At 45.2% G+C, this 19,244-nt stretch overlaps 2 protein-coding genes across 3 annotated transcripts in view; both read left to right on the top strand.

Moving 5' to 3' along the window:
* Positions 1 to 184: 184 nt before the first annotated feature.
* Positions 185 to 16,001, top strand: LOC307079958 (myosin-binding protein H-like; the record flags this gene model as incomplete). The annotated part of the gene is made up of 14 exons (XM_079742496.1): positions 185 to 410; positions 2,191 to 2,322; positions 2,666 to 2,773; positions 2,981 to 3,115; positions 3,702 to 3,869; positions 7,154 to 7,242; positions 7,641 to 7,836; positions 8,209 to 8,348; positions 8,767 to 8,926; positions 9,845 to 9,981; positions 13,702 to 13,888; positions 14,523 to 14,582; positions 15,720 to 15,759; positions 15,904 to 16,001. 12 exons carry the CDS (start codon positions 185 to 187, stop codon positions 14,558 to 14,560), a joined length of 1,716 nt encoding a protein of 571 aa, XP_079598622.1. The 3' UTR covers positions 14,561 to 14,582; positions 15,720 to 15,759; positions 15,904 to 16,001.
* Positions 16,002 to 18,958: 2,957 nt separating this feature from the next.
* LOC307078820 (hemicentin-1-like) overlaps positions 18,959 to 19,244 on the top strand; it is a 28,640-nt gene continuing 28,354 nt past the window's right edge. For both annotated transcript variants that reach the window (XM_079740813.1, XM_079740815.1), the window contains exon 1: positions 18,959 to 19,070. In XM_079740813.1, the coding sequence (XP_079596939.1) occupies positions 19,040 to 19,070 (31 nt within the window). In that variant the 5' untranslated portion in view covers positions 18,959 to 19,039. The remainder of the gene's footprint in view (positions 19,071 to 19,244) is intronic.

A 19,244-nucleotide genomic window follows, 5' to 3' on the forward strand; every position in this document is an offset into this window, starting at 1 on the left:
CTGTGAGGATATTTTAGATGATGGACCGGAGGGTACGGATTCGGGGACCAGAGGAGGTTCCCAAACGTCTGACTGTGTGGAAAAGGCGGAGCCTTGCCCGGCACGCTTCTTATATATAGAACATAACGTCCTTGCTGGGTCGTTATTCCAGTTGACTGGCCGTCCCCCCAGGGTACCAAGCACGATGCCAGCCAAGCCAGCACCAATCAAAAAGTCCCCGGAGAAGAAGGCTGCCGAGAAGGCGGCTGAACCGGCCGCGGAGCCCGCCCCAGAGGCCCCACCTGCTGATGCCCCGGTAGAGGCTGCGCCCGCGGAGGCTGAGGCTGTACCTGCCGAAGCTGCGCCCGCCGAGGCTGCACCGGCCGAGGCAGACGCCGCCGCTCCAGCTGAGGCTGCCCCCGCTGCGGAAGGTAGTTTTACTGGTTTATCACCAGTCCCTCGGTCTGAACTCGCAAGTTATTGTCCATGGAGGCACCTTACGAATGGAGATCAACCTTAAAAGCGCAGGAGGGATCTTTGAAAAATATGTTCTTGGATGTGGTCAATAGTTAATGCTGATTTGCTAAATAGGCCTCAGATAAATTAATTAGAGCTTCTTTGGGATGATTAAAGAATCAATCACAGTTCAATGTCAGGTTGGCATATGGGGTGGCTTTTAAATTGACACCTCCAGCTCAAATTACTCACTGCCAAAAGCCTGTTGTCAGCCAGTTGCTGAAGCCATACATTTGTAGTTAGAATACTTTCCCCTTCATTAATCTCTCTCTTTTCAGATATCTGGTAGACAATCTAATTGTTTATTTTGATTTAATACTTTTAGACTATTTACATATCAGAGCCTGACACCTTGTCAGCATTGTGTTCGTTGAACTAAATGGAAGAGCTATGTGAATATCATCTTTCACTGTATTGACTACCCTTTACAGCAGTTGCCTTGATTTAATGTTGACCCATTCAAGATAATGTGTATTAGACTTCTTTTGCATGCCATGCAGATGTACCCGAAAAAGACCAGACTTCATCAAATATTTGTAACGAACTATGACTGTTTTTAGAGTTAAAAAGGCACAATTTGGGAAGATAATTTCCTTGTTGTCCGCCTTGGAGAAATTGTGGTCATGTTCCCCCCCACGGTATAAAAGATAGTGTTAACGGTTTTTAACACCAGTTACCCCGTCAAGCTTGGAGGTGCCAATAGCATGGGTTCATGTCCCTGTTGCTAGGGCACCATCTCGCCTAGACACCATGAAGTCCGTGTTCAAAGGTAATTTCTTGCGACTGAAATATAACTTGGTTGAGAGATGGAAAACACACGTGTTGCTTTGGTGAGTTATTATGGCTACAGTTTGGATCAATTGCTGACTCTTAAAGTTTAATGAAACTACTGCAATACCGGTCATACGGTCCTCTCTTAATGTTCCTCTTGGCAGCCATCCCTCTGCTCTCGTCGTTCATCACAAGTCTATCAGTGGTTTCAGCGTTCGATGATCCACCATCCTTCACCTACATAGTTGTTGCTATTCTGCCTCTACGATGGGACCTTGTTAAACGCTGTTTGTGTCACTCACACACTCCTTGATTCACCGTGGGTGTCACTCAAGAGGCTCAACTAACCTCAATGTGTTTCTGTCTCCACAGACGGACACACATTGTGTATGAACCGTTACTGCTCGTATCACACACACACACACACACACACACACACACACACACACACACACACACACACACACACACACACACACACACACAGACACAGTAACACACAATGGCACACACAAACACACATACATACAAGCACACACACACACCCACACATGCAATATACTTAGACACACATCCTATAAAACACACACACACTCACAAAGACACACAAACACACACACACACCTATTTGTCTCCCACACAACTATTTATTTATTAGTGTTTCAACATGTTGCTTGGCATGTTGCTTGACATTCAGATGGGTGGTCTGGTGCCCAGCGGTCTATTTCTGACACCTGAATATGGCCAGGACTGCTCAGAAGATGAATAGATGTTGTAAACGGCCTCAACAAGCTGCTTGTCTGCTGCTTACGCTCCTGCAGCTGAGACCGTAGCGGCAGTGAATTCCTGACCTGCTTGCATGCTGCGATGTCACAATGTGACTTCAAGTCATGTGCATCTCTAACGGCCTCGACTCAACGCTAGCTGCTGCCGACGCACCCGCTGCTGAGGAAGCCGCCGCAGAACCCGCTGCTGCCACAGAACCCGGTGCTGAACCCGCTGCTGTTACAGACGCTCCGGCATCTGTCGCTCCGGCCGCTGACGCTCCAGCGGGCGGTAAAGGATTGAGCTGAAACCCCTCAGCCACCCCTCTTGAACCACAGACCAACTACTGAGCTAGGCTTAAGATAAAGGAGGCTCACATTGGCATGCTTGGCCCCCAATGTAATTCAAGCTTCAGAAAAAAGGGCTTCTATCGAAATTCTTTGGAGAAAATAACGTAAACGGTCTCTACGCCAATGGTGGTTTGGAATCAAAGCACTACAATATTTGAAATGAATCTGGTTTCTAACATTCTGGTACTAATATGGTTACAGTTGCGGTTGGCGACCTATATGCGATCCTGTAGATGTTGTGCGTGCGATTATGACAAAGCATGTATTGACTAGCTTGCTTCCAGGTGATGCCGCTCCAGCTGAGGCAGCTGCAGGTGAAGCAGCTCCAGTTGAAGCCGCTCCAGTTGAAGTTGAGGAACCCCCCAAGGCCCCTACACCTCCTCCTCCTGCAGGTAACACCCCTCCCCCTTAATGTCATAAGGGGGGTCTTATGTCATAATACCCCCATAATAATGTATATATGTATTTCATATTTCATATGTTCTTATTCGATCCTTTGCATAAGATCCATGATGCCCTGAATCTATTCAGAAGATGAATACATGTTTTTTGTCTTGTTTGTGAAGAACAACCTCTGATCATACTATATTCCTCACCAGTCCCTACCAGTGCCCCTCTGAGCCTAGCGGTGGAGGATGTGAACGACACCACCCTCACAGTCAAGTGGAGAGCCCCAGAAACCATCGGAGACTCCGGTCTGGACGGATACACCGTGGAGTACAGCAAGGAAGGAAGTAGGTGTTGGACGCAAGTCAGTGGTCACGATGTCTGTGTGTGTGTGTGTGTGTGTGTGTGTGTGTGTGTGTGTGCGTGTGTGTGTGTGTGTGTGTGTGTGTGTGTGTGTGTGTGTGTGTATGTGTGTGTGTGTGTGTGAGCAGGGCTGCACCTGTCCCCAGGGTGTCTAGAGGGCAGATTGACTTGTTGCCCGGCCCAGGCCGTATAGGGCCCACAGCGTTCTGCCCCCTGTCACCGTATCCCTTCGACGCTGCTTTTAGAACCCAACGCCTTCTCGGGTGACGGCAGCGCTTAGGTTTCCCCTCCGCTCGCCAGAACCCCTTATGGGCAATTCGGTTGTAAACTTATGTCATCAGGCAATAAAACACACCACGTGTTCTGATTAGTGTTTGTTTACGAGTGGGTTGAGGGAAAAAACGACTATAACAACGACTGTATCCCTGCTAACCAAAGATGCTTTTCTTCATATGTGGGAATCAGATTATAGACTTTGAATTTTCTTATGATGATTTTGTTAATGTTAAATGCTTTTAGCCCATATTGCTACACCAGCCATGCGTAACTGGTATGTTGTCCTCTGTACAGGTACTGACTGGGTTGTGGCTAACAGCGAGCTAACCACGGCCAACCGCTTGTGCATCAAGGACCTGACCCCCGGCGACCGGCTGAACGTGCGCGTGGTGGCTGTGAACGCCGGCGGCCCCAGCGAGGCCTGTGCCCTGGACGAGTCTGTGCCCATCCGGGAAGTGGTTGGTGAGTTTGCGCCACATTAAATACATTGAAATAAAATGAAAAATAGGTCTATGGATGGAGGTTCGGATAGCATACACGCTATGGGAAGGCTGGGTGATTATCAATAGTTTACGAAGAAATAACATAATCATAACAATGGTCGAACTTTGTATTCACTAAATCCACTCTCTCTATCGCGATATTTGTATGACATTACAATTTTGTATGATATAAGAAGAAATATATTAGGCAACCTCTTTGAGAACACATTGATTTTCAGCTGTTTGAAGTTCCAATGGATGCAGGGTAGGATTTAAATGCATACTGGTTCAGATATTAAAATAACTGCAGAAGGGGTTTCCTTGGCGGTTGTGTGTCATGGTCTCCTCAAAGGTTTCCTAACGTGGGACCTATCTTATGAATGCTCATGTTGCATCGTGGCTGTAAAGGTGGTTCTCTGTGCCAATGTCAGGGATGGACCCCACAGCTGTATGGGCATCAATCCTATCGGTGCTGACAAGCCCTCTCATTAGCTTTAATTTATATGTATTGCTGGGATGTGCCCAGCAAAACTGTTAAGTAGTCTTGGCTGTGCCTTCAACCACGTTGCATCTCCGCTTCAACCTCTTCTCAAATCTCCCACTTATTCAAATGTCTCGTGATTATCATCCATTTAAATGTAATCTACACAGCAGGACATAATACTAGTAGTAAATTACTAGAGTGGTTAAGTCTCAATGTAAAACAGGAGTTCATGGCCAAACCGTAGCAGGCAGATCATGAAATTGGGATTATGTGGCAACTGCAGTGTGAGGTAATCTCTGGTCTGCCAGTAGATTTATTGCCTGTCAGGCAAGTATTGCCCAACGTTAGCCTAATCAGTCAGCTGTTGTACTCCCTATAAAACCATAACCTTCACCCCACAAACGCACTTTCATTCATTTCATGGGTGCATGTTTGAAGGTCTTAAAAAGTTACAATCTTAAAAACCAATTATTAAGGATTCATTAATCATACTTGGGTGGTCCAGAAATGATTACATCATCATAATATTATGACAATTTACAAAAAATATATATTTGCCTTTGTCCTAGCAAAGTTTCCCCTTGTCCATACCTCCATTTTATGTGTCTCCATGCTAAGGAACTGTCAACACAGGTTGTTTTTGGCAGTGTTAATAGCGCACATAGGTCATTCTGATGCTTCCCATATCCTTTTATCACCTCAGCCCTCCCACAGATACTTTGTAGACAGCTTCACAACACTCATTTCCTAATGTCAAGAGGGTAGGCCTCAGCGACGGGACAACAGAGCGTCGTCCCTTCGTTGCGTACAACGCTGGTCGAGGCTGTTCTTACAAGGTGTGAGTATGAGGAGCTGGTCTACGATTGCCCATCTCTTCGTACTCACACCTTATCACATTCATGCTGCCATACAGCTGAGCCAAGGGCCACTGCGTCCCATTCCAGTCCTGGCACTGTGGCTTCTGCGTGTGTGTCCTAGTGGTCCACCTTTGGCAGGGCCGCACACCACCTTCGACTGTCCATCCACAGGGACGGCAAATGTTTGGGGTTGAGAGATCAAGCCCCCGGGAACAAATAACCTCCACTTGTGTAACCAGAAGCAGCGGTTCAATCTAGGGGAGCGAAACATGAGCCTAATGAATGGATTAGAAATGGCCTACAGAGATTATACTCAGCTGCGTGTCATTCACATCCTGCAGAAACCAGGCAGACACGATTTCACGCATGCGCGCATGCACACGCACACACACACGTGCACACACACACACTCCAAGAACATGAACCAACCCTGCCAACCCCTTAAAAAATAAGACGCCAGTCCAAAGTCAACAGTACACACATGGGGGAGGGTGTTGTGGCCATAGCAGAGAAACACACTGATTAGCAGGGATTAGGGGGGGGGGGGGGGGGGGGGGGGGGGGGGGGGGGAGAGAGAGAGAGTTCCAGACCACATCCCGGACTGAGTGATGCCTTAACGACGGCCTGTTGCCCCCGCGGAGTGGCGTGATTAGAGGGTTTATAAATGGCGTGAGAGGATAAGGAGGATACACTGACAGAGAGACTAAACAGAAAGGTTAGGAATGAGGGCGGGCGGGAGAGAGAAGACACCGTGACGGACAGGATAGATATGGAGCAGCAACAGGGAGAGAAAGTGACGGGATGAGTGGGAAATCCCACGATCCAGATGAAGGAAAGTCACCTGTTTGTAACGGAAAATAGCTTCACGGTAGATTTACTGCTGCTGCAGCGACAGGGTTAGGGGATCCCAGCGGCATATAACCTGCAAAGTGATTGGCTCTCCTGCACTTGGGGGTCTATGTATGTATGTAAAGTGCTCGGGGGTGGTTATCCTCCTTAATTTGTACTCGACGCGAGGGGAGCGGAGAACATGTGACATCATGCGTCCAAGATGTTCTTATCCTCTGCGCTATTTTGGAGGGCTCTTCACTGTGTTGGGTTTCTGCTGCCTTGCTTCATATGGAATGGCCTCACGCCAGACGCTCCGCCTCAGTCTGTTATCCCCACACACCTCTATCCCCTTCACCTCTGATCACCACATCATCTCACCTGTTTTCTACTTACCAACCCGATTGTTTGGGTAGCCAGTTGACGGGACGCATGTGGCTCAGCAGGTAGAGCGGGTTGACCTGACGGTTTTCTAGTTCGATCCCTGGATTGTCGAGGTGCCCCTGAGTTGAGACACCTCACCCTGACTGCCCCTGACGAGCTGAATGTCTCGTTGCATGGTGGACACCGTCGTCATGTGTGAATGAGGTATTAATGGGTGAAAGTTAGGCAATATTGTACATCGCTTTGAGCGGCCACGGGTTGGAAACGCGCTGTATAAGAACAGTCCATTTACCATATACGTAGTGTGGATAGTACCCGGGGTTGAAGGCTTCTTGCTGTCCGACAGGCACAAGTCACATTGAGCTTTGGCTCCGGCTGCACGGTCTATTTAGGAACTCATTGACCTGTCATTCTTAGCATGCATGGCCCAGCTCCAAATATATATGGGTTTGAAGTGTACATTACACAGACCTTAGCCCCGTTTCTGCTGCTACGCGAGGGCGCGCGTTATGAGGCTACCAGATGGGGCTCCTATATATGAAGTAATAGGATGAGTATGGTTTAAATGTTAGTTGGTGTAAATTAGTTCAGGTGATGTCATCTACCATAATCATTTGGTGTCTAAATGTAATAACACATTGGCATGCCGATGGGAAGGTTTTTTCCCCCCCAAGTCTAAAGTGTAACGGGGTCGGTCTCGTGTGTTCCCAGACCGCCCCAAGATCCGCCTGCCCCGCAGCCTCAGGACTCGCCACGTGAGGACCGTCGGATCACAGATCAACCTGGTCATTCCCTTCAACGTAAGCACACATGCACACTAACACACACACACACACACACACACACACACACACACGCACACACACATGCACACGTGCATACACTTACACACACACACAACCACGAAATCTCTCACACACACACACACTCACACATGCCCATGTGCATGCACATGCACGCAGACACACACACACACACACACACATTCACTCACATACATACACACACACACACACACATACACACATATTCCTACATCCACAAAACCCACGGATGACCAAATAATGATATGATAACATTCAGTGCCATTCTGCTGCATGATTTATGCTGCATTAGTGTAACTGTATACTAACAATAACAATAGTCCTTAGCTATCATAAATAACAGTGGCATATAAAGATGTGTGGTGTGCCCCCAGGGTAAGCCCAAGCCGGTGGTCACCTGGCTGAAGGACGGTGAGCCTTTGGACTCCAAGAGGGCCAACATCAGGAACAGCGACAAGGACAGCATCTTGTTCATACGCACCAGCAACCGGGGCGACTCCGGCGTCTACGAGATGACCGTCAAGGTGGACAGCTTCGAGGACAAGGCCTCCCTCATCCTCCAGATCGTGGGTAAGCTACGTGTGTGTGAGGTAAAAAAAATAAAAAAAATCTCAAAGGTACCAAAAATTGGTACCTTTGAGATTTAAAGGTGAATAGGCAATAATGCTAAGAAAGCCATATCGATGGAATCCCAGTAACATCACACCCTCATGATGTCAGTAGCAGGAGTTTCAAATTCTTTACAATAACACTTTGTACAGCCTCTATGTATCGTGCACCCATCCTCTCTCTTTCTTGACCAGAGCAGCAGAGTTAACATCATAATTCTTCGACAACAAAAGTTCAGAGTTGCCATCACCCAACAGACAGAATAATGAATTAGAAGGGTGCATACTGGAAATGTGGACTGCTGCTAAATGTGTATGTGTGTGTTTCCTCCAGAGAAACCCGGCCCTCCGGCAAGTGTGAAGCTGGTGGACACCTGGGGCTTCAACGCCGCGGTGGAGTGGACGGCGCCCAAGGACAACGGCAACACGGAAATCACCGGCTACACCATCCAGAAGGCCGACAAGAAGACCGGGGTGAGGCCGCTCAGACACGGCCACACATTCAACCAATGTTTACAAACCTCTTGTCTGTACTTCTTCATTTAGGCCGTTTGCCTGAATGTGCATAAGTAGTTCAGTCTCAAGCTAAAACATTGTAAAAGGATGAGCTAGAACATTTAGCATTATAGCTAGTTATGCTAAGATTTCCGTTACAACATGTCCTGCACACATTTTTATTGGGTTCGACGTACACCCTCACAACCTCGCCTACCTCACGCAATAACATGCTTAATAAAAGAGAGACACCACCAAATGTCTCTAACTGATCTGTCACCGTGACAGCAGTCAGTCTCCTCAATGGTTGTGATGCAGCATGACATGTCCTTCTATGCTATCTTGCTATGCTAATCTAACACCGTTCCCCACCGTTTGCTTGCCTGTCCCTGCTCAGGATTGGTTCACAGTAATGGAGCACTACCACAGGCTAAATGCCACCATCTCGGACCTCATCATGGGCAACTCTTACACCTTCAGAGTGTACTCTGAGAACAAAGTAGGCATCAGCGAGGAGTGCGTTGAGACGGCCGACATCGCAACCATCCAGAAAATAGGTAACCCGGTTGTCATCAGTTGTGAATTGACCCGAATGTATTGGATGGATATATTGTTCTTGGTCGAGTCACTGCGTGAATTAGCTTGGGTTATCTGTTGGTGAGGCTACGAAGACCCAAAGCAGGACAGACCAGAAGCAATGTTTTCGATTTTTCGCCTCACATGTCGTCCTATCCGAAGATATCAAACAAATACAGCCCTGCTATATTCATGATCTGTGTGTTGTGCTCTGTTTAAAACATTATGATTCTGTTTCTATTTTGGTCCGCGCAACAAATATTATGCGAAATTAGCGCTCCTTGTGCTACAAAGTGTAAGTGAACCAAAGTCAGCTCAAATATAAACACTTTGAGATTTAAAAATTTCTAGGAAGGAGGGGGGTATGTTTGGCTATGGCCAAACCCAACTTTGTGATAAATCTATAGTACAGTCATTGTGTAGGAGTGTATAATGGATGATGATGTATATGAAATGCGCCAAACACAGGATCCCACACGTCCACACACACCTCGCCACTAGTGGCCCTTGGTGGTGACGTCCTATTGCCTCAGAAAAAAGGCACTGGGATGTCATGAAAAGAACGCAAACAGCTAACGGATAATGCTAACCCTGCGTTCGGAGCAGAGCAGAACGTTCGCAAGCTGGTTTGCAGAGACTTAAAAAAACAAAGGATTAGACTCACGTTCTCTATTAATTACGGTCTTATTTTAGTCACAGGAACAAAAGGGCGTAGACTACTATGCTGATGATCAAACAAGACTACAAGGGTTAGTTAGGGAAAACTACAACGTTTAAAACCAAAGAAGCCGGTTTTGGGTTCCCCACCACTGTAACAGAAGTATTGTTGCAGGTGTGTCTGCAGTGGGCCGGTCCCATCCTGTCCGTCCTCATTCTCTCCTGTTGACTTTGTGTGGCAGGTATCGTGTACCGGCCCCCGGAGTTCAAAGAGCACGACTTCAACGAAGCCCCCAAGTTCACGGCGCCTCTCAATGACCGCGCCGCCACCGTGGGCTACTCCACCAAGCTGCTGTGTGCCGTGCGCGGATCACCAAAGGTAGGCCCACATATAATGAAGGTGTCATTATACGGTACAAACAGTGAAGTGTGTGTGTGTGTGTTTTTGTTGGTGTCTGTTAACCTATCCCTTTTACGTTCAAGTCAATGTAGTTTTTTAACATTTTACGTCAATTCCATTTTCATTTGCTTTGGGCACAAAGTTAATGACCTTGTTCGGATCACCAAAGGTAGCCCACATATAATGACGTGTCATAATACGGTACAAATGGTAAAATGCGTGTGTATCCATTTGAGTTGTACGTTCAAATTGACCAACAATTTTTTCATTTTCGGTGAATTAGCTTGTTTGGATTCTCAAAAAACACAAAGGGAAGCAAATTACCTTTACATCAACAACGCTGATGTTAACTTATTAAAATACAGCCCAGCATTCTGTTTTTAACAGCTACAGTCAACTGTGTACGCCAATACTTGAAGGTTTATGCAACAAGCTAACACTGGACTCTGTGATTAAACGTCTGGGATGACAATGGTCTTTTCACCATAGGATACTCTGTCAAGTAGCTGCTGACAGACACGCTGCACACATGGGGTGGCATTCAGGAGTGAGATTGTAGAGACATGGTGCTGTTAGCCTACCGTAAGTGGTTGGAACACGGTCCAACAATGCACAGCTTAGCATAGCATAGCTCTGGGAGTCGAGGGAAAGCTCTAATGAAATGCTAGCTGTATGCTGGTCTCTGTGATGCCAACTCTGCTACGAAACTTCAGATCAATCTTATTAATTGCTTTTTAAACAATTATCGTTGACGTAATGTTTTAAATATAGATACAATTTGGTATTCAAAAATATGGCCATGGACTAAAGAACGATTGATTATTAACATACCATACACAAGTATTCAACACAATTATCACACAAATATAAAATATATTTTAATGAATTGCATTTATATGTACCAATGAGATCATACTAAAATAATAATGCAAATATGAAACATCCAAGCAATTTATTTAGTTTGCCAAGAGTGTAATGTATCAATAAAAGTTTATTTATTACCATCCTAAATGAGGTATTAATGTCACCGCCGTTAAGAACTGCTTCAGGACAGAAGGGTCTTGTCCTGGTATTTCCATGTGGCTCTTCGCTCTTGACCACTGATTCTTTGGGTCATCCCCTCCTTAACACCCCCTTGTTGGCGCGGTATGGTTGGGAGGGCAGGGTGGAGGGTGGAAACACAGTATTCAGAAGAGCAGGGAGTGTATGTGTGAGTATGTGTGTCTGTTGGTGCGTGTAACACAGCTGATGAATCTCAATGTGGAGATGATGAGGACGACCCTCAAGCATTCCTCAATGTGACTCTTAATAAACCCTGAGAAGTCCTAACAGTATTGGGGTGTGTTGTGGTATGTTAATGTGTGTGTGTGTGTGTGTGTGTGTGTGTGTGTGTGTGTGTGTGTGTGTCTATGGGGGAGCTGGAGGGTTGCGTTCTAACTGTAAATTGTAAGCCTACCAGGATTCAGATTACGAGGGCAGCTGTGGCGCTCCTCAAAATTTGTGTGTGGCTGGTGAATATATGATGAGTGCTGTAGCACACCACTTTTCAAATGAATCAGTCACCTGTTTCCGGCCCGTGGAGGCTTGAGTCCCTCTCATGCTTTTTGGATCATCTAGGGGTGAATCTTATTTTGTAGCAGAGGCTTAATATATACAATGTTAGTACGTCCACTCTGCATATCGTGTGTGTGTGTGTGTGTGTGTGTGTGTGTGTGTGTGTGTGTATCTGTCTGTCTGTCTGTCTGTGTCTGTGTATGAGAGAGAGAATGTAAGTGTTTGTGTGTGTGTGTGTGTGTGTGTGTGTGTGTGTGTGTGTGTGTGTGTCTGTGTGTGTGTGTGTGTGTGTGGGTGCCCACAGGACCACAGCTGCATTCACACATAACACATTTGTACATTCAGCTGCATTTAGAAGATGTCCTAGTGAGGCTGCATCCCTTATCTATTTCAGTATTTTCTTTCTGAAACAACTTGAAACTCCTTCGCTCTGTTGCACTTCCTGAGAACAGAGAAGCAGTGAACAGGTGTAGATTGGCAACAAAAATGAGAAATATGTAGGAGATTTCATAGCGTCAATGGAGTGTTGAAGAAAGCTATAGGGAGATAAGAATAGAGTGCTCTGGTGGTAGGTGGTGATGTACGCATGAGACAGTGTGAGCTATTTCCAGATAGATGTATGTGTGTAGCTGTCAGTGTGAAGGCCGGCGTGATGCCACATGGCCTCAAGAAGACTGAATGCGCACGGGGCCGACATATTTACTACTTAGTTATTACTACTTTAAATACACTATCACACTGAGATATGCACTAATCATTTAGGTCTTTACTTTCTTATTCAGATTTTTATATTTTTATTACTATTTTTTATTGTTATTATTATTATCATTATTATTTTTAATAATAAACATTTTATAAGGCTGTTGGCTGCTGGTAAGCTTAATTGAGGCTAAAATAAAGTTACATTGGCAGAGAGGGCAAGAGAAGCAAATTAATGTAAGCATTCAGGGGTATTTTCAGACATCTCTGCGAGGTTTTATAGTATAGATCGTTTAAATGATGGCCAAGTGACGATGTTTCAGTGTTAAATAGCAGTGCTCCCTTATAGCCGCCAGTCACCCACAACCTCTATATTAAGAATAAAGAGAAACTACCACCTGAACCAACTCACATTCCTTCAACGTGTTTTCCTCCAGAAATGATTATGGCTAGAATTCGAATGACGAATCGGTAACAAAGCCTTTATGTTGGAGTAAATAAGCATTGAATAAATAAACAAATAATGGCAAAATAAAAATCCAGACCTGGAATCTGACTGGTGAAGCGGCTAGCGTCGAAGAAAGTAATCAAGCTGAATAAATATATTGGTTGACCCATTGCATCGGTGTCCCTTATTGAACGATTGAACCATTGATGGTGATTTATAATATAAGCTGTATAGCAGCTTAGCACTTCAGTCTTTCTCCACGTCTACTGATCCAGTTGACCTTATTTAGCGCTGCTTTACGTTTTATTAACTACATACGAGTGGCTGAGGGAGTGTGTTCTACAGATTTGTGCTCATTGGGAACTGGTAAGTGGCCTCCCAGCAAGCTGAATCCTGCCGTCCATCAGGGTCAGCAGATCCATCTGGAGATACTGAAAACACAGCGGAGCGTCACCAGAAAAGGCAATGCGTGGAAGAGAGAATGTCCCCGGCACCGAGAGACGGGCATTCCTCAGGTCTGGAGGAGGGCTTGGGTTTCTCCGTGTCGACCTGTGGTTCAGAACAGTCAGCACTGAGCCTCTGGAAGACGAGCCGGTGGGGCCGGGAGATGATATGAACGGCAGCCATACTGACATCACGCGGCTAACAGGCAGGGCCGCGCTGCCTTCCGCAGCGAGGTCCGGGACTTATTCGCCGATAACTCGCTGGATCTTTCTATCGACCAGTAGGGGGAAAAAAGCCAAATTCACAACGTAGCTGCTATGGGTTTCATATTCACCAATAAGTACAAGATGGGTGATGAATAAATGAATGAATAGGAGCCACCAGCCACCAGGAGCCAAAGAAACCCACACTCATCCACCACATCCTCTTGTTTCCTCTTGACCCCACCTCCCTCTCCCTCTCCCATCCCTCTCACTCCCTTCCCCCTCTCCCTCCCCCATCAATCTCACCCCCTTCCCCCTCTCCCTCCCCACCCTGCATTTCCCCTCCCCCAGCCTAAGGTGGAGTGGCTGAAGAACCAGATGGTGATCGGCGACGACCCCAAGTACCGACAGATCTCCAACCAGGGCGTGTGTTCCCTGGAGATCCGCAAGCCCTGCACCTACGACGGGGGCGTGTACACCTGCAGAGCCAAGAACGAGCAGGGAACGGCCACGGTCAGCTGCAAGCTGGAGGTCAAACGTACGTATCTGCATGCAGAGGAGGAGACCATGGTGGGGCGGCATGTGGCTCAGGAGTTAGAGTGGGTTGGCTGGTAACTGGAAGGTTGCTGGTTCGATCCCCAGCTCCTCCTAGTTGAGTGTCAAGGTGTCTCTGACACCTCACCCTAACTGCTACCGACGGGCCGGCTGTTGCCTTGCGTGGCTGACACCGCCGTCGGTGTGTGTATGTGTGCATGATTGGGTGAATGTTAGGCAACATTGTAAAGCGCTTTGAGTGGCTACTGGTTGGAAAAGCACTGTATAAATAGTCCATTTGTAGTCCATTGTCTTCAGTAGATGAGGATCTCCGGGGCAAACCTGAGAGCAAACATAGCATAGCTTCAAATAAGGCATGAAAATAATTGTTTGGAAAATTTATCATAGAGAAAGTTGTAAATATTAGATAATAGGAATCCATATCTTAAGATATTAAGATATGTTCTTTAAAATTGCCAATGTAGCATATGACACCATTGAATATAGAATATATCTATACATGTACAGACCGGTGATGTAAGCGGTGCATAGTTGCATAAAGCACCCCGCAGTTGCAGAGATCTTGGGTATATCTCAAATAGCTACTGTTGTTAAACGGTTATATTTGTCTCCAACAGAGGTCATTGTTGCGGAGGCTGACAAGGAGAAAGAATAAACTGACACCCACATCCCCAGAGGTAAGGAACAGAGGAACTGCTTCTTTGTCAAGACTAGAAGTTATTTACTGATTAGTTATTCAATGAATCCCAGGCTGTAGCTTCAACCTTTATTTTTCTGGGGGCTTTTTGGGGGTCTCGCCATAATAATTATTCATGAGCTGAGGTTTGAGTCACAAGAACAACGTATGTTAATTTAGGTGGAGGGAAGGTTGAGAAGTGCAACGTGTGTTGGGGACTGTGTGACAAAGATTTGCATAGGAAGCCAAACCAGGTTGTTCACATAAAACACTGTGGTTAGCTTGACATGCGTAGATCAGATAACATGTCTTATATTATAAATATACTCTCAGAGACAGAGAGTAAGAGAGAGAGAGCGAGAGAGCGAGAGAGAGAGAGAGAGAGAGAGAGAGAGAGAGGGGGGGGAAGGTTATAGAGTGATTCCAAGCCCACTTTAATTTTGTTGATATTTTTAAATGATAAAGAAATTACGGGAAATAAAGCCTTTCCGTATTGCTTTTTATTGTATTGCTCTCTGCTGAACCTCCTTCTTGGCAAACTTCCCTCCTGGTCCCTTCATACCTGCAGCCTCCTGTCCTTCTCTAGAGTTGGTTGCACAGGAACAAGGTGACGTCATCACTTTACAGACCTGACCTGATGTTCCTCCCTGTCAGTGTCAGACCCAGGAACACAGTGTGAACGAGTGTGTGTGTGTTTGGGAGTGTTTGTGCATGTTTGTGTGTTAGGAAGGTGGGGTCGCAGGGTATGTCAAGGTCCTATAGAACTCAGCCCTATATGGGACGCAAAAGGCATGGGACCAGTGTGTGTGGGGGGGAAGTGGGGAGGGCTAGGGAGTGATGTCAGCCTTAGTTTCTATAAATGACTCCATACCATTCACATGCAGTCGGCCAGACTCTTCACATTACCATGAGTCGGCAGGCACAGCACATGCATCCCGGACGCAAGGGAGCGAGTGGGCGGAAAGTGTGACATGCACACACACACACACACACACACACGAGACCCTCCACTGCTGCGAGACACCGCAAGAGCAGTTCCCGTAATCACAACGATGCACACCTTTCAGAAAACCTTTAAAAAGGATCTTGATGATTATGATGCGTGAAAAACATGTGTTGACTTTGTCTGTCCCTGCAGTGCCCTCAACAAACCAGCCGGGGTCAAGTTGTTTTTTAAGGTGAGCATGACTGTGTGTTTTCTCTGGCAAAGTGCATTTGAGAATAAATAAATGGGTCTTCTCCCATTATGATAACTTCATCCAAATGATTGAATGAAATCAACACTGTGTTTCTTTCAACGTTGACTTTCCTCCCTCCTCCAGCCACGATCCCTGTCGCCTCCGTCCTGAAGGATGTGTTCCCTGAAGCTGCACCTTTTAAAGCATATACATTGAAAGCACAATATTTTGTATGCATTGTTTTAAATAGGCTCTGGTGTTTCAGGGGTCTGTATTGACAGTTTGTTCATGTGTCCCAGCTCTGGCCGTTCTCTGTTCATAATGTTTATGTATTCTACTTAATAAAAACCTGGACTGTCCCCATGGACTGCTGCCAAGAGTTGATTCAATATTCAAAGTTATTAAAGCTGTGCTTTGTTCTCACTCACATTTCCCATCTGTTCTTTTCTATGTTCCTGTTATCGGTTGGTACAATCAAACAAATCTTTATTTCAACACCTACAATATGATATTATGTAACGTATTGTACTGTACTCCTATTCACAGAAATATTAAAAAACAGCAGAAGAAATGGTACTGGAGACCAACGTGGGTTTTCAGATACCTATAACACTCGCTTTCTCTGTTCAGGCACTGCTGGCACTCTGACATCAGTATAAAGTATTGACCAGTCCCTCCAGAAAAACTCGATTATGCGATCGCATAATTCAAAGCATAATCAGCCAAAGTCCGCATATTCATGCGAGGGGCGCATTTTTTCAAATATGCCGCACTTTCACCGCATAAATTGCCGATTTCCGCGCAAAATATGTGGGGCTTGCATGATTTCATAATCCCCGCATTTTGTTTTAAAAAAATCACATATATCTTAGCAGAACGTTGAAAAATGTTGCGTTTACTTCACACAAGAGCAGCCATTTCCCCCTGTTGCCATGGGAACGTTATGAAGTGACGTAATTAGCGAAGTCAACGTCATCGAAAAGCTGCATTTTTCGCAAGTTCCCGCATTTTTCCGCAATTTTTGCAAGTTCCCGCAATTTCATCGCATAAAATTGCATAAATATGCCGCATATTTCATCGCATTTTTTAAGAAAAACGTGCCGCATAATCAAGGATTTTTGGCCGCAACAATCACAAAAAAATCAATCAAGTGAGTCCATCACACAGTGTTGTATTCATAGAGTCCAATGGTTGGTGCTGTGAATATCAAAAAACATTTCTGTCAGGAGTCTTAATCAGCTCCAGCAGTTTAGTTAGTTGAGTGAGTTTGAATCCAAAGTTCAGACCACATTTATGTGGTTTGAACGTCTTTCTCTTTGCTTTTCTTACATGTGTTGGTCTCTCACTTTAACATTTACATCTATAAATGTATTGCCTCATTTGTAAAGTTAATCTTCATGCTGAATATTACAACTAGGCTGTGTATATCCTGGCTGTGGACGTTGAAATCCTTTATCACAGCTCCATGATGTGGTCCACATTCACACCACACGTCCTTTTTAATGCATATTATAACGCTTTCATGCATATGAGGGTACAGACAAGACAAAACCACCAACAAAGAGCTAAAGAAGGATCCATCTCGTGAATGGTGTATAGCTGCAACACACATATTCTGAGGGGTTCCTCATTTTGTGGTTGAGGTATGCGTGACGGTTTACCATGGCAGTGTTCTGCTTTGTCATTTTAATGTGCAAGCCATTTTAGGACAGATTTTTCCAATGGTATGCTGTCATACCATTACCCTCCCATGGCATGCCACAGTTTAGCCAAAGAGGCAGATCAGAGTCAGGCGATACATTTTCTAGTTGTGTTTAGAAGGAGGGAATTGTCTGATATGGATGCTCTTTCTGTGGTTCAATTAGACGTAGGAGTCGGGAGTGTAGCAAATACGCTCAACAAAAAAAACTGTTGATTCACAAAATAAAGACATATGTACATATAGTGAATTGATCTGCATTTGAGAGGTTTTTGTGTCACTTGTTCAGAGTACCAAACCAAATGTAACCTGCTTGATTTAAAGGCTATTGTGAACAATCTATTAAGCGCCAACATTTTGGTTCCTCTCCAGTTTGGACCGCTTTTTCAAGGTTATAGACAAGAACCGATACCGGCCTGGGGGTCATTTATAATGAAAATCATCTGCAAAATTTTAATACAAACAGATAGTATTACACAATCTAAGGAGGTCAATGTGTTATATGTAGTGTCAGCATGGGGGATGTTTGTTTGTCCTTAGCATCTTCCTGTGTTGGTTCTTTCTCGTGGTTTGTGGTGGCTTGTTCTTCATTTCTTCATCTGACCATCACTTTCATATGGTTTATTACAAAGAGTATGATTGCTAGTTTGTGTGTGTGATTGTGACATTGGGACGTTATAGATCCTTTAAAATGTTTTTGTCATTAAGTCTCAAACGAATACCTAATGTGAACAAATGAAGCACCTGTAGTTCCAGCAGAGGTAGGCATACAGAGGGACCCAGCAGACGAGGAGGTTTACAGAGGGACCCAACAGACGAGGAGGTCTACAGAGGGACCCAGCAGACGAGGAGGTCTACAGAGGGACCCAACAGACGAGGAGGTCTACAGAGGGACCCAGCAGACGAGGAGGTCTACAGAGGGACCCAACAGACGAGGAGGTCTACAGAGGGACCCAGCAGACGAGGAGGTGTACAGAGGGACCCAACAGACAAGGAGGTCTACAGAGGGACCCAGCAGACGAGGAGGTCTACAGAGGGAGCCAGCAGATGAGGAGGTCAGACTCTGTTCCTATGATGTTTAGCCAAGTATGATGGCTGATTATCTGATTTTGAGAGAGATATTTCTATTGCTTGTGAACTTGTTCCTACTGTACAGATTTTATTTTTTATAATAACTCCAAAGACAACCCAAGTACACTTTACAGTTTACCCCACTTCAAAGAGATCTTAGGCTACTCTTAAAAGGTAGAGTTCAATCTGAATTGAAAGTATATCTGAATCTTTACTTTAAGGCAAATTGTTTCCATAGACCCTCAGGAATGGGCTTCATTGTATTACTCAAATATTCATGCACAAACACTTCTGCTGCTTCAGGCAAAATTACTCATAACAAGAAGACAGGAAGAGGTTCTGTGGTGTATTCAGAAATGAAACTCATACTGTGCTTCATGGTTTGTTCATTTCCTTTAGCGGAAAGAGACACTAAAATTATGCACATTTGACATTCATACCTGTCTGTGCACAGTAGGCCTATCTGTATGGTAACCTCAACCCAAACCTAACGGCTGGCTAAAACAAGAAATGGAGCTGATTGAACTCTTCTGCATTATATGTGAGTTATTATATGGTTTTATTCACATACAAAACTGAAACTTTCTACTTTTTCACTCCAACTTACTTTTATTACTTGCCATAACAAATCAGTTGGTACACAATTGAAGGATGTGGTTTTTGTTTCATATATTTTGCGCATATATCTATTCATGTAGTGGTTGCAATGCACATT

Source organism: Pollachius pollachius, assembly GCF_949987615.1.
Source record: "Pollachius pollachius genome assembly, chromosome: 8".
Lineage (NCBI taxonomy): Eukaryota > Metazoa > Chordata > Actinopteri > Gadiformes > Gadidae > Pollachius > Pollachius pollachius.